Here is a 14862-nt window from a genome sequence, read left to right as displayed (position 1 = left end):
AGGATTATGACATTTAAGCAATTCAAGTTGTTTTAATATTAGTGGCTGTTTCTTTGAAATCCACGTGATCTAAAAGGAGCTGCATCAAATGTCTAGGACCCGTCGATTCCTGAAAGTGTTGTGAGATTACAATTATCCAGTCCAACTATAAACATAAGACAAATGATTCGGAAGGACTGAAGTGTTTAAGAAGGAACTGCAGATGCTGGAAAATCGAAGGTAGACATAAATGCTGGAGAAACTCAACGGGTGCAGCAGCATCTATGGAGCGAAGGAAATAGGCAACATTTCGGGCCGAAACCCTGAAGGAAATAGGCAACGTTTCGGGCCGAAACCCTTCCGGGTTTCGGCTCGAAACGTTGCCTATTTCCTTGGCTCCATAGATGCTGCTGCTCCCTCTGAGTTTCTCCAGCATTTTTGTTTACCCAGGAATCAAGGGGATGTCCAGGAGGATCGATAGTTCACCTAACAGCAGCGACACTGGGTGTACAAAATAGGCAACGTTTCGGGCCGAAACTCTTCTTCAGAAGGTCTGAAAAGGTCTCGACCCAAAACGTCACCCATTCCTTCGCTCCAGAGGTGCTGCCTGTCCCGCTGAGTTACTCCAGCTGTTTGTGTCTACCTGAGACAAATGATTGTCAGGTAAGAAGAGGGGAAAGCTTTGCTTGCAAATTAAATTTGTGATTTAAGAATGATAATGAGTACTTTTTGAAGAGGTGCCTGTCCAGCATGACGCTATTTGAGGAACTCTGTACAGTCTGACGCAGGAGGTCCATGCAGTACTTCAGCCGGGGGTCAGAGGTCAGCAGCCCTGTTGATTTTAATGCCTGCATTTAAAATAAAACATACGAGAATCAAATAACATGAACATCCACTCGGTTTCATGAAATCAGTGCTACTTCAAGAAAATACAGTTATGCCCCTGTCCCACTTAGGAAACCTGAACAGAAACCTCTGGAGACTTTGCGCCCCACCCAAGGTTTCCGTGCGGTTCCCGGAGGTTTTTGTCAGTCTCCCTACCCGCTTCCACTACCTGCAACCTCCAGCAACCACCTGCAACCTCCGGGAACCGCACGGAAACCTTGGGTGGGCCCGCAAAGTCTCCAGAGGTTTCCGCTCAGGTCTCCTAAGTGGGACAGGGGCATAAGACTACAAAAATTAGACAAAACCGCATCAATATTTTACTTCAGCTTTTGAAACGTTTTCTATTTTTCCACCTCACCGGTTTCTCCGCCTTTTGTCTCCTGGTGCTGGTCTTTGATTCATGCCAAGTTATGATTTTGCCAGAAATCAGCTTCCCAGCCTAGGCAACCATCAGCCAACATTTGAGTGGCCATGGCCTATGGAACTGCGATGACAACCCATCCTCTCCTCTGGTACTCATGTGCACTTAAAGCCGTTGTCGCAACACACTGATCAAAAATCTGAAGTTTAAATGATTCTTTTTTTTCCTTCCTTCCTCAATGCACGATTGCTCGGATTGCACAATGCACAATGCACGGTATGCCTCGCCTTCCACCCTAACTGTGGTCAGTTAATTTAACAAGAAATAAAATTAAATGATAAATATGCATTGATATGGAAAGGAACAACCACATTTAATTCAAAGTCGTGTCCAGTGCCTCATTGAAAAGCAGATATGGAGGCGGCTAGCTTAGTTCCTAATGAATGAGTTAATAACCTCTATTCCCTGCAGTTTGAACTACACAGTTTGCTTCAGTATTGATATTTACTACGTTTGTGTCAGTGGTAAGCTTGCTACATTTGTCGTACAAGTGCTCAGGCTGAAAGGGAAGGGACATAAATCAGAATTCCCAATCCTGGTCACTATCTAATGACTCCTGTATACTGATGAGTATTGGGACAGGGCAGGATGAGGGTTTGACCATGATGTTTCCACAATCTATATGCTTTGATAGACACAAAAAGCTGGAGTAACTCAGCGGGACAGGCAGCATCTCTGGAGAGAAGGAATGGGTGACGTCTTGGGTCGAGACCCTTCTTCAGACTGAGTCGGGGGAAAGGGAAACGAGAGATATAGACGATGGTGCAGAAAGAGAGATATAGAACAAATGAATGAAAGATATGCAAAAAAGTAACAATGTTAAAGGAGACAGGCCATTGTAAGCTGTTTGCTAGATGACAACAAGAAGCTGGTGTAACTTGGGTGGGGGAAGGATGGAGGGAGAGGGAATGCAAGGGTTACTTTAAGCTTGAGAAATCAATAGTTATACAGTCTGAAGAAGGGTTTCGGGCCAAAACGTTGCCTATTTCCTTCGCTCCATAGATGCTGCCGCACCTGCTGAGTTTCTCCAGCACTTTTGTCTACCTTCATACCGCTGGGGTGTAAGCTGCCCAAGGGAAATACGAGGTGCTGTTCCTCCAATTTGCGTTTGGCCTCACTCTGACAATGGTGGAGGCCCAGGCCAGAATGGTCAGTGTGGGAATGGGAAGGGGAACTAAAGCCAATATTCTTTGGCTTGGCTCATGCAAAAGAAAGTGGTCACTTGGATCAGGTAGCTGGTACACTGCGGAATAAGAATGTATGTCCCACTGTTGAATCTCCCTCTCATAGAATCTAATTTAATTTGGATTATAGGAAAGATGTTGTCAAGCTGGAAAGGGTACAGAGAAGATTTATGAGGATGTTGCCGGGACTAGAAGGTCTGAGTTACAGGCAGAGGTTGGGGCAGGCTGGGTCTTTATTCCTTGGAGCACAGGAGGATGAGGGGCGATCTTATAGAGGTGTATAAAATCATGAGAAGAATAGATCGGGTAGACAGACGCACAGAGTCTCTTGCCCAGAGTAGGGGAATCGAGGACCAGAGGACACGGGTTTTAGGTGAAGGGAAAAAGATTTAATAGGAATCTGAGGGGTAACTTTTTCACACAGAAATGGAACGAGCTGCCAGAGGAGGTAGTTGAGACAGGGAATACTGTATGCCAACATTTAAGAAACAATTAGACAGGTACATGGATAGGACAGGTGTGGAGGGATATGGACCAAATGCTGGCAGGTGGGACTTGTGTAGATGGGTGGTGTGGGCAAGTTGGGCTTGTTTCCACGCTGTATCATTCTGTGACTCTTATGAACTCAATGATCGCAATTAGCCTCAATCATAGACAGGATGAATGCTGTGCAAATTCACCTTTTCAACACATATGGCAATTGACTCTCCTTCCCCTCCCCTGCCATGGAAACTAAGGAAGAGAGCTCTATAGTGATAAGCTCAGGTTCAATCCCAGTGTAGGTGCTTGTACTTCTCTTTAGAAAACAGATTCATGCATCCAGTTGATTGAATAACAAAATGATTGTTTGCGTACTGTAAGTGTTGCTCACATTGGCTTTCCGCTGCACACCTGCCGCTTATCTGTGTTTAAATAAATCCGTTCAAATAAAAAGCCCATCTGCCACTTAGTTCAGTCTCTCAACCAAATCTAACCTCAAACTGGACGAGCCGCTCCTCAATTTCCGCTTGGTTCATTGAATTCTCCAATTGTAGGTAACCCTTAACAACCTCCCCTTTCTCTCCCCCCCTCCCTGTGCCTCACTGGGACTCCTACCTATTTCTCCTCTCCCCCTCCACCTACACTGGCTTCACAATTCACCACTCTCCATTCCTTTTATCTCACACCTTTTTCCCCATCTCTGATCTTTGTCCAACTGTCTGCCTTTCAACCCTCCTCTCACCTGCATTGTCCTGCCCCTCCTCTCTTCTACCTTTCTCCTACCCCCCTCCCCCCCACAATTAGTCTGAAGAACCCGGAATGTCACCTGTCCATGTTCTCCAGAGATGCTGCCCGACTCACTGAGTTACTCCAGCACTTTGTCTCTTTTTTTGGTAAGCCAACACCTGCAGTTCCTTGTTTCTACTCTTACAGTCCTTGTGCAGTCCGTGCTTGTAATCTAACATTCACAATTCATACATGATCCTGATGGTTCCATAGTGCACAACTTTCAAGATCAACACGTCCTCTCAAAGTGCCAGAACTGCTTAAGGTATTCTCAACATACTCTAACCTTTGGCTTTGTATCACTACAAGAAAGTTTCAAAGGTAGACAAAAGTGCTGGAGAAACTCAGCGGGTGCACTGATTGGGGATGATCAGCCATGATCACATTGAATGGCGGTGCTGGCTCGAAGGGACGAATAGCCTACTCCTGCACCCGTTGTCTATTGTCTATTGTCATCTATGGAGCGAAGGAAATAGGCAACGTTGCATAGATGCTGCTGCACCCGCTGAGTTTCTCCAGCACTTTTGTCTACCTTTGATTTTCCCAGCTTCTGCAATTCCTTCTTAAACAATAAAGTCTCTAGTTGTACAGTGTATTGGTTGTTTGAAATTATGTCTTTACATGAAGTAGCTTCATGAAATAAATTATATAATGTTGTAATAAAATATTTTCAGGAGTAAATCAGCTTGTTAATAGCAGTTGTAGATGGGTTAAAAAGCTACCAGTTGCATAACAATAGGGGATTTCCATTGAAGGGTGCAAGCGGCACAGAACTGTTTTCTCTGAGCTGCTGTACTCACTAAACCTTTTCAAATTACAGAGCATTGTTCAAATATCCCCTAAACTTCACCGTTAGTTTAGCACCTTCTGCACCAGCACTTTCCCTGCGCCAGGTAGAGTCATAGAGAGATACAACATGCAGGCAGGCTCTTCAGCCCATCGAGCCTGCACCAGCCCTCAACCGCCCATTTTACACAGATCCCACTCTTTATTCTGCAACCCCAAACCCTCATCCCCTCCCACCCTTCCTTGATAAACTTCACAGCACAGAACGCATTGTAAATAGACAATAGGTGCAGGAGTAGGCCATTCGGCCCTTCGAGCCAGCACCGCCAGTGCTGAATCTGCCCTTTTTTTTGCCGCAGCTTATTGGAGCATCAGTGCAGCGTATTGCAAAGCAGCCGCAATCAAAGTTTAAGATAGCCTCCTTCATCTGGGGAAGGTTGAAATGCAGGGAGCCTTGAGGAGTTGGGGGGGAATGGGGAGCAGACAGGAAAGGCATTTCAAAATGGGAGAAGATTTCAATAAATGTGATCTAAAAATTGGCAGGATGAAAATGGAAATGTTGCTTGAGAATGGAGGAGCATAGGTTGCAAATTGCGCCTGGGTTTATGGCTCCCAGTGAAATGCCCGTTTAATTTCAACAAAAATGTGACTTTCCACGGAAGGAACTGAGATCTGAGTAAGCATGGCCTGACATCTTACAGGACAAGCTGCGTGGTAAATGTTAGGCATAAGTAACGTAACACAGGACAATACGATGCCCTTCCCTCCCGCACTACCCCCTCCCCTGGCACTTTCCCTTGCAACTGCAAGTAATGCTACTTGTGCTTTACCTCCCCCCTCGACTCCATCCAAAGACCCTAGCAGTCTTTCCAGGTGCGACAGAGGTTCACCTGCACCTCCTCCAACCTCATCTATTGCATCCGCTGCTCTAGATGTCAGCTGATCTACATCGGTGAGACCAAGCGTAGGCTTGGCGATCGCTTCACCGAACACCCCCGCTCGGTTCGCACTAACCAACCTGATCTCCCGGTGGTTCAGCACTTCAACTGTCCCTCCCATTCCCAATCCGATCTTTCTGTCCTGGGCCTCCTTCATGGCCAGAGTGAGGACCACCGTAAATTGGAGGAGCAGCACCTCATATATCGCTTGGGCAGTTTGCACCCCAGCGGTATGAACATTGACTTCTCTAATTTCAGGTAGTCCTTACTATCTCCTCCCCTTCTCAGCTCTCCCTCAGCCCTCCGGCTCCTCCTCATCCTTTCTCCTTTCTTCTCTCCACCCCTCCCACCACCCACCCTCACATCAGTCTGAAGAAGGGTTTCGGCTCGAAACGTTGCCTATTTCCTTCGCTCCATAGATGTTGCCTCACCCGCTGAGTTTCTCCAGCACTTTTGTCTACCTACAATAGGATGCATAATGTGGCATGGATTTGTGTGAGGAGGAGAAGCAGCTTAGCTCCCTGTTTGCTTACACTGATAAACTTGGGGGTCGTAATCTGCTCTTCTCCCTCGGTGATTGTGTAGAATAGCATATCCTCCAGTCCTGGCATCAAGCCCGGTTTGTGCTTCCTCCTGGTGGATAAACAAGCGCAGTAACTGTGACAAAATGTCTCACACTTTTCAACAAAGACCCATAATGAAGCGGACCCGAGTCGACTGAATCTGTCTAACAGCGTCACGTAGAATGTGTACGAACGAACTCCAGATGCTGGTTTAAGCCGAAGATAGACACAAAATGCTGGAGTAGTAACTCAGTGGGACAACCAGGCATCTCTGGAGAGAAGGAATGGGCGACTCTATCAGTGTCTGAAGAAGGATCTCGACCCAAAACGTCACCCATGTATGGAAATGCTTCACGAATACAGGAGGGTTTGTAACGGAGAGCAAGAAAAAAAGCAGAACAATTAAATTATTACTTTGCGTCTGTCTTCACGGCTATATTAGAGAATCACGAGTGAAGCGAGAGTAAGGAACTGAAGGAGCTAAGTATTTGTCAAATAATAGTCAAGACAGAATGTTAAACAATATATATTTTCAGTCCTGAGGTGCATCTAATGGAAGAGTAACTATACGGTGGAAAACTGTCACTTTAATGTTAGAAGAGGAAGTGGGTATCTAAAAGATGATGTCTCTGCAACTCTACCAGATGGATCCATGAATGAAATGTTGCCTGAAGAGGCCACCCCTCTGGCTTAACTGGTCTTTGTAGTTTCAACAAAGGAATATCTTTCATTTATTCATTTGTATAGGTATAGTGAAATTTGAGTTGCCATTTGTAATTCACCAATAAAATAAACCAACACAACATTATAGAATTTAACATTAAACATAAAAACAACGGGATCAACGTTTCCCACTGTGAGGGAAGGCAGCAAAGTTCAGTCCATTTCCTCTATGTTCACCCATAGTCGGGCCTATTTGAGGCCTCTGCAGTCGCTACGGCAACCCGATGTTTCAGGCCCTCTCGCCGGGATGGTGGAACTCCGGCGTTTGAAGAAGATTCTTCAGTGGCTTGGAGTTCCGATACGACCACTAGCTGCCGGAGACCGCGGCTTCCGAAGTCCACAGGCCACTCTGGTCGGAGTTCCAACACTGGCGATCTCGGCGAAAGCTCCCAGGCTCCGCGGTGTTTAAAGTCAGCGTCGCTGCCCGCAGCTGGACGCTCCGCAGACCCCAAGGCTCCACGATGTTGAAGTCGGCGGTCCCAGCACTCCAGATCTCCACACGGTGACCAGGGTACCACGATGGTGCCTCAGTGCTGCGCTGCCGCTGAAGCTGCAGCTCGAAGCTCTGGGTGGTCTCAGGCAGGAAAGACTGCGCCAATTCAGGTGTTAGGCCGCGAGGAGGGGGCGAAGATGAGGCTTGGGGGAAAACGCATCCTTGCCCAGGAAGGGCCTGGAAAAAATGGTTTCCCCCTCCCCCCCATCCCCCACATAAAAGAGATTAAAACGCCTCCAAAACAAAACGTTTAACAAACTAAAAATTAAAAAAGGGTGAAAAACAAACAGCTGCAGGCGAGGCTGCCACACTCTATGGCGCCACCACTCGACACACCTTATCACATTTTGTAAATGCATTCCATATGAGTTACAATTTAAATTAACATTGTACGTCGGTAAATATTTAAACAGGTTTCTTCCTGACCTACTGTGTATTTCTACAATGTTCGGTCTTCATTTTTGATACCTAGCATCTGCAGGGTTTTAGTTAGTGTTTGGATGACAGGAAAATCAGAATGTACCCGAGCTGCATTGCTATTGAATGTCAAGTGCAGTGAAGGCTCTTGCTCAGCAAGGAGCCAGTTGCAAACCTTCGCCATATGTTAAAGGACATCTGCAGTGAATAGGCAATAAGTAGACACTGTAAGACAAAGGACAGATTTACCACACCAGTTTACGGTGTCTTTTAAACATGAGTGCTGGTGCTTGCAGAGATGTTGGCTAGAAGATTGCAAAGCACCATAAGGTTCTGTCTTGTCTTGTTTCACTGGAATAGTTGACCATGGGCAAATTGCCAAAACTGATGGGGAAGCAACGTTGCTGTCTCCATGAAATACTTCCCCACAGAGCTTGCATTGTGCAATGCTGATTGCATTTATAACTGTGAGCGTGAGAGAGGATGAGGGGAAAAACGTAAAAACTAAGCATTACCGTCCAATAGTTTGGAGACACATCAACAACTCTTAAAGCCTTCAGAAGGAAGGCTGCCATTCCTGGACCCCTCAAAATGTAGTTGAAAGTTGAACTCTGAGCCCGCCAGGTGTACTAGGTACCAACGTGTTGCCCAAGATGAGTGTTGTTGAAGTAGCATACGGAGGATCATACAACTCTTCGCTCGGCTTGCCTTGGGAGAGTCCTCCAGTACGTGGCATCTTCTGGGCATTGCAGGTAGCAGGGCCCTAGTTGTCGCTTAGGAAACAATGGCTATTTGCACTCTGGGAACAGTGAGTGCAAGAACAGCCACCAGTCACCCATCATCTGGTCACTCATCGCTCATCCACCACTCAGTGCTTAATGAGTGGGGAGCAAGACCAGGAAACCAAACCAATCTGGAAAACTTCAGCATGCACGCTGCCATCTGAGTTACTAAAGTGAAAATGAGCCAGTGTTCTCAATGAAAATAGACTTGCGAGCAGGTTAGCCTTGGCGATTTCCAATCACACTGCCACACTCGGGTTGAAGGTCGGACATTTGACCAAGTATCTAAGGCCCTGTCAATAAGTGTACAGAAAGCAGAGGAAGGAAGGAAGGAAGACAATTAAGAATGAAAGATGTTTTAAATATATCATTACATTAATTCGGAGAGCTTCTGCGTAAACTAAGTGCCTTAATATCTAAATAGTTGCCTCACCAAACAGCGCGCGCTGAAAAAAATTGTACACTTGCTTGGTGAGGCATCTATTTAGATATTATTATCTAATAATTCATGTAAAAGACTGCAATTTGCCAGCTAGCTGATGTCAGAGCATGGTATCAGTTAGCTTCCAGGGGCGGAGACCAGCCACGCTAACGGCCGCTTCAGGTGAAATCCAATTGCACTCGATTATTAAACGATTCCAATCTTCGTTTGCGATTCGCGGCAATTTCGAAACAAGTTTTCAAACAATGGCACTTGTCCATTGTCAGCATCTCACATGGCATCTTGGATATCAAAACCGGATGAGAACAAGAAATGCACTTTAGGAAAGTGTAGACTTTGGAGTGACTTAAAACTTTATAAAATGTAGAGGCAAGTTGGATTAGGAGAAACAGATAGCACGAGCAATACAATGCACGGTAGCAATCCAAGGCCAGAGTTTGGCTGGAAACCAAAAGGTGGTTGACATGGCAGGCAAGAATTATCGAAGGTAGACACAAAAAGCTGGAGTAACTCATCGGGACAGGCAGCATCTCTGGAGTGATGTTTCGGGTCAAGGACCTTCTTCAGACCTGAAGCATCACATATTCCTTCTATCCAGAGATGCTGCCTGTCCCGCTGAGTTACTCCAGCTTTTTGTGTCTACCTTCGGTTGAAACCAGCATCTGCAGTTCCTTCCTCGGCAATAATTATCCTCGGGTTAAGCAGGCCTCTCCTGCTGGGAATACGCACTCTCTGAATTACTTCAGATGGGAGCGTGGCCTCCTGAGCAACGAGGGGAATTTCTCAGCTATCACCCACTTTCTCATCGGCCTGTGTCTCGTGGTTACCTACAGTAGAAACATAGATACATAGACAACAGGTGCAGGTGTAGACTATTCGGCCCTTCGAGCCTGCACCGCCATTCACTGTGATCATGGCTGATCATCCACAATCAGTACCCCATTCCTGCCTTCTCCCCATATCCCCTGACTCCACTAGCCCTAAGAGCTCTATCTAGCTCTCTCTTGAAAGCATCCAGTGAATCAGCCTCCACTGTCTTCTGAGGCAGAGAATTCCACAGACTCACAACTCTCTGGGTGAAGTGGTATGTGATGCTTGCCACAATCCAGTTGTGTGGAACAACTTAATGGACCAGTGGGTTTTTTTCCCTCCTGCATTTCATTGTCGAGTATTTAATGTCATAAGTGATAGGAGCAGAATTAGGCCATTTGGCCCATCGTCTACTGCACCAATCAATCATTGCTAATCTATCCCTCCCTCCTAACCCCATTCTCCTGCCTTCTCCCCATAACCCCCGACACCCATACTAATCAACAATCTATCTATCTCTGCCTTCAAAATATTCACTGACCCCTTACTCTTCTGTGGCAATGAATTCCACAGATTCACCACCTTCTGACTAAAGAGATTGCTCATCTCCTTCTTAAAGGAACGTCCTTTAATTCTGAGGTAGACAAAAGTGCTGGAGAAACTCAGCGGGTGCAGCAGCATCTATGGAGCGAAGGAAATAGGCAACGTTTCGGGCCGAAACCCTTTCGGGTTTCAGCCCGAAACGTTGCCTATTTCCTTCGCTCCATAGATGCTGCTGCACCCGCTGAGTTTCTCCAGCACTTTTGTCTACTTTCGATTGTTCCAGCATCTGCAGTTCCTTCTTAAAGTCCTTTAATTCTGAGGCTGTGACTTCTAGTCCTGGACTCTCCCGCTAGTGGAAACATCCTCTCCACATCCACTCTATCCAAGTAAGTTTCAATGAGCCCCCCCCCCCCCCCCCCTCCCCCCCTCATTCTTCTAAACTCCAGCGAGTAATGTTGCCTGTAGTATTTCCCTTCAGCTATAGTGGCACAAAGACGGTGCTGAAAATGACACTCAATCAAACACCACTTATAATTGAGAGACTCGCATATTAATAATAATAATAATAATAATAATACTACATTTTATTTCGGACTCAAGGGCCAGACAAGGGGCAACATTACATAAAAATGCATTGCATATTAAAAAATATCATAAAGTACATATCAAATCTTAGTATATCACTTATAAAAGCATCATAAATTATATATTAAGAAAAAAAAACACAATATATGAATTAAAATCCAGAATAAAAGAATGATCAGTGTCTCCACAACTGGGATTGGTAGCGTGTAGTGCTAAACCTTATGTTTGACCACAATAATCACATTTTTAGCCATTTATCCTGCAAATGAATTTATACATGTGATTCCTTAGGACAGCTTCTAAAGTACTGACTCCTGCAGCCATAAACATGTTACTATTGGAAATTCAAACGCTGCGAACTGCATATTAAATGATGCGGAAAACAACCCCCCAAGTGCTTAATTATTTTTATTTTCCCAGCGGGATAATTTCCATCACACCGTCTGAATACAATTCTGTTGATAATATCCCGCGAATAACGTTATCTATGACAATAAACAAGTTCCCCGCTGGTTCACTCCTGACCTGTAGCCAGGTGTGTGATTCGTTCATGATCCTTTTTAAATCAATTCACCGAAATGAATGTGTAAAACATGAATGTGAACTGTAGTATTTCACTCCTTTGGAAGAGCGTTCATCAAGTCAAATGCGTTCTGATTACAAATGGGAAATGAATGAAAATGAACGGAATAGTATGACTGTGAGACCTGCCAAGAAAGTAGAAATGTACTCGGTGTGGAGTCAATGTCCACTCGCGGTGTGAATATGAACGTGTAGGAGCTCGGGGGTTGTTTACTCACGGTTCTCTCTGTGGATCGCCGCTTTTAATCCCGGGTGTGGGATGGTTGAGGAGAGGGCTTCTGTCAAACCCATTGGCACCGCTCACTGCCCGCGACCCAGGGGGATATTGCCACTTCCACAGCCTCTGGATCAAGCTGTTGTCTTTGCCAGAAGCACTGACAGCTCTCGGGCGATAGACCCCCGCGGGCAGTGACCTTAAACGGTGCATCCCTGATCAAATGTCCTCTACCCCTTGCTTCTTGCTGGCGAGTCTGGTTAACTTCTAAATATCGTGTTCCTTTACTAAGCTGGATTGTGAGTTACTTTGGCGTCTCTGTCATCTATGAACCCACGCCGGCAAACTTTACTAAAGTGGGTGGGGTGATACCCTATTTTGACAAGGCGTCATCCAACCAAGTGCACAGTAGCACAGAAGGCGGAGCACCAGCTTGTTTGGCTGACAGGCCACACGTTAGACCGGGCAGCTGGGTTACAGGCAATGCGGGCACCTGCCATTGGTAATTGAGTAAGAGGCACTGGAGCAGATATGTGTCATGCACGACCTTCTGATGCTCCACTGGAATTAAAATTGCCGTACACTTGAACTCAAGTTCAAAGTAGTAAACACTGCCCAGTCCATCATCGGCTCTGACCTCCCCACCATCGAGGGGATTTATCGCAGGCACTGCCTCAAAAAGGCTGGCAGCATCATCAAGGACCCTCACCAACCCGACCACACACTCATCTCCCTGCTACCTTCAGGTAGAAGGTACAGGAGCCTGAAGACTGCAACGTTCAGGTTCAGAAACAGCTTCTTCCCCACAGCCATCAGGGTATTGAACTCAACAGAAACAAAACTCTGAACATTAATAGCCCATTATCTGTTTACCTGCACCATATCTGTCTTATTTATTCATGTGTGTATATATGTATACAATGGTATATGGACACACTGATCTGTTCTATATTTATTTATGCCGACTATGTTCTGTTGTGCTGAAGCAAAGCAAGAATTTCATTGTCCTATCTGGGACACATGACAATAAACTCTATTGAATCTTGAAGTTAAATCTAGTTTATTCCCCTTCTCCTATTCAACTTCTTCTTCGACTCCCCCCCCCCCCCCCACGTCCTCCAAATCAAAGGCAATCGCATGGACCCCAGCTATGCCTGCCTCTTTGTCGGGTACGTTGAACAATGCCTGTTCCAGGCGTACACTGGCCCTATCCCCGAACTCTACCTCCGTTCCCTCTCTCTCCATCCTTCCCCCACCCAAGTCGCACCAGCTTCTCGTTCTCACCTAGCAAACATCTAACAATGGCCTGTTTCCTCTATCATCGTTACTTTTTTGCATGTCTTTCATGCATTTGCATCTCCGAAGTCTGAAGAAGGGACTCGACCTGAAACATCACCCATTCCTTCCCTCCAGAGATGCTGCCTGTCCCGCTGAGTTACTCCAGCACTTTGTGTCTGTCTAGTTTATTGTCATCTGCACTAGTACCAGAAGATGCGAGTACAATGACAACCTTGAGCTCCAGAGAGAGTGACCAATGCTTCCCATACAGGTAATGATGGCTTCGGGTTATAAAATCAATCCCTCCGCCAACATTAAAAAAAACACATTATTAAGTCATTCATTTACTTGACCCAGGTGGACTTTTGTGAGATTTGACAGTATTGTAGAAAGGCTATCTAACTGTGGGAAGAGTTTCAAAACTAAGCACAGGCACAAAGGCTGAACACTGGGACTGTACTCGTCCTCTAAGCCATGAACAAACAGTGATTTTCCTGTTCCACTGAAGACCAAACTGCTCAGTGCTAGACATTGACTAGGAATGTTACAACATTGTGAGATTTAAAAAATCAAGTCTGCAATTTATCCCATCAGATAATGCATAAAAAGAACTTTAATTTGACACCTAATTCACATTCATATCTTCAGTATTAAAAAGGTTATTAGCATCTTGTTCCCTATTGCTTTTCCATTGACTTCACACAAAAGCTGTGATCGAGGACAGGCAAAAGCCCATAACTTTCTTAAATATTAAGAGAACTGAATGAAATTTTCAGTTATTATAGATTGAAGCATTCTGAAACAAATATAAAACATCTTACTTGGATGACCTGAAATTAAAGCATATAATTAGTTCATTACCTAATTGTAGCTAATTACAAAATTGACCGTTGTGACGGAAATAGTAATAAACACCCAGACTGCCATGAAAATTCAAAAATGTGATATTCTCAAGATCAGAACTTTAATATTATTGTATTATATGCTGTAAGTCCGTAACAGATAGGTAAATAAATTACAATTTCTAGCAATAAGTCTTTATGGAGAAGATCAGTTGCTAGCTGGTACATTGGCATATCATAATCAGTAGCATCATCATACTCCTCAGATTGTAACCAATAAGCAACTCTGTACACCCTGTTTCTCCACAACTTTTTATTTTTGGCATTATAGACGACAAGTTGTTGCTCTTCAAACCACGCATGACATGCCTTTCTGTCCACTACTTTCCCATCAAGAATGTCCTGTAGATCATCACATTTGGAGTAATCCAAATTCGGAAAATCTCTGCGATTGCTGTCTAAATCAGTCTCTTTTGCTGGGCATTTGAATTGACAATTTTGCATTTCTTCTTCGGAGACATCTGTTTAAAATGTTTAATTCCCATAATTAACAGCGATTTGCTGTTTAATTCCCATAAATTAATCCAAACATTCACTCTCAAGATAATCAAAATCATTATTTTTTTGCACAATAAATCTGACTAAAACTGTACTCTGGATATTTAGTGTGAAAATATTGATCATGGATAGACAATAACACAAAATATAGATGATTTAGATGCTCTTATGACATGATTGTGCAAAAAAATAATGAATTTGATTATCTTGAGAGTGGATGTTCTGGAATGTGATCATAGAAACATAGAAATTAGGTGCAGGAGTAGGCCATTCGGCCCTTCGAGCCTGCACCGCCATTCAATATGATCATGGCTGATCATCCAACTCAGTATCCCGTACCTGCCTTCTCTCCATACCCCCTGATCCCCTTAGCCACAAGGGCCACATCTAACTCCCTCTTAAATATAGCCAATGAACTGGCCTCAACTACCCTCTGTGGCAGAGAGTTCCAGAGATTGGATCGATTGGAATGTTGCTATTGCCGTAAATTTAAGCCCATATCGGCAGGCAAGACATGGCCGATTTGTAAGTGGGCCTGAATAAAATATTTCGCATCATAATATTAAAATAA

General features: G+C 44.8%; 1 protein-coding gene across 1 annotated transcript in view; it reads right to left on the bottom strand.

The window, feature by feature from the left end:
* Window positions 1–11910, bottom strand: part of LOC129714675 (glutaminase kidney isoform, mitochondrial-like) — a 39737-nt gene extending 27827 nt beyond the window's left edge. Inside the window, exons 1-3 of the mRNA XM_055664426.1 lie at window positions 11618–11910; window positions 5993–6092; window positions 706–827 (exon numbers count right to left, since the gene is read on the bottom strand). Coding sequence (XP_055520401.1) covers window positions 706–827; window positions 5993–6092; window positions 11618–11826 — 431 coding nt within the window. The 5' untranslated portion in view covers window positions 11827–11910. The remainder of the gene's footprint in view (window positions 1–705; window positions 828–5992; window positions 6093–11617) is intronic.
* Window positions 11911–14862: the final 2952 nt, after the last annotated feature.

This window comes from Leucoraja erinacea, chromosome 40 (genome assembly GCF_028641065.1).
Source record: "Leucoraja erinacea ecotype New England chromosome 40, Leri_hhj_1, whole genome shotgun sequence".
NCBI lineage: Eukaryota > Metazoa > Chordata > Chondrichthyes > Rajiformes > Rajidae > Leucoraja > Leucoraja erinaceus.
The sequence above is the reverse complement of the archived record's forward strand: the minus strand, read 5'-3'. Positions and strand labels throughout refer to the sequence as shown.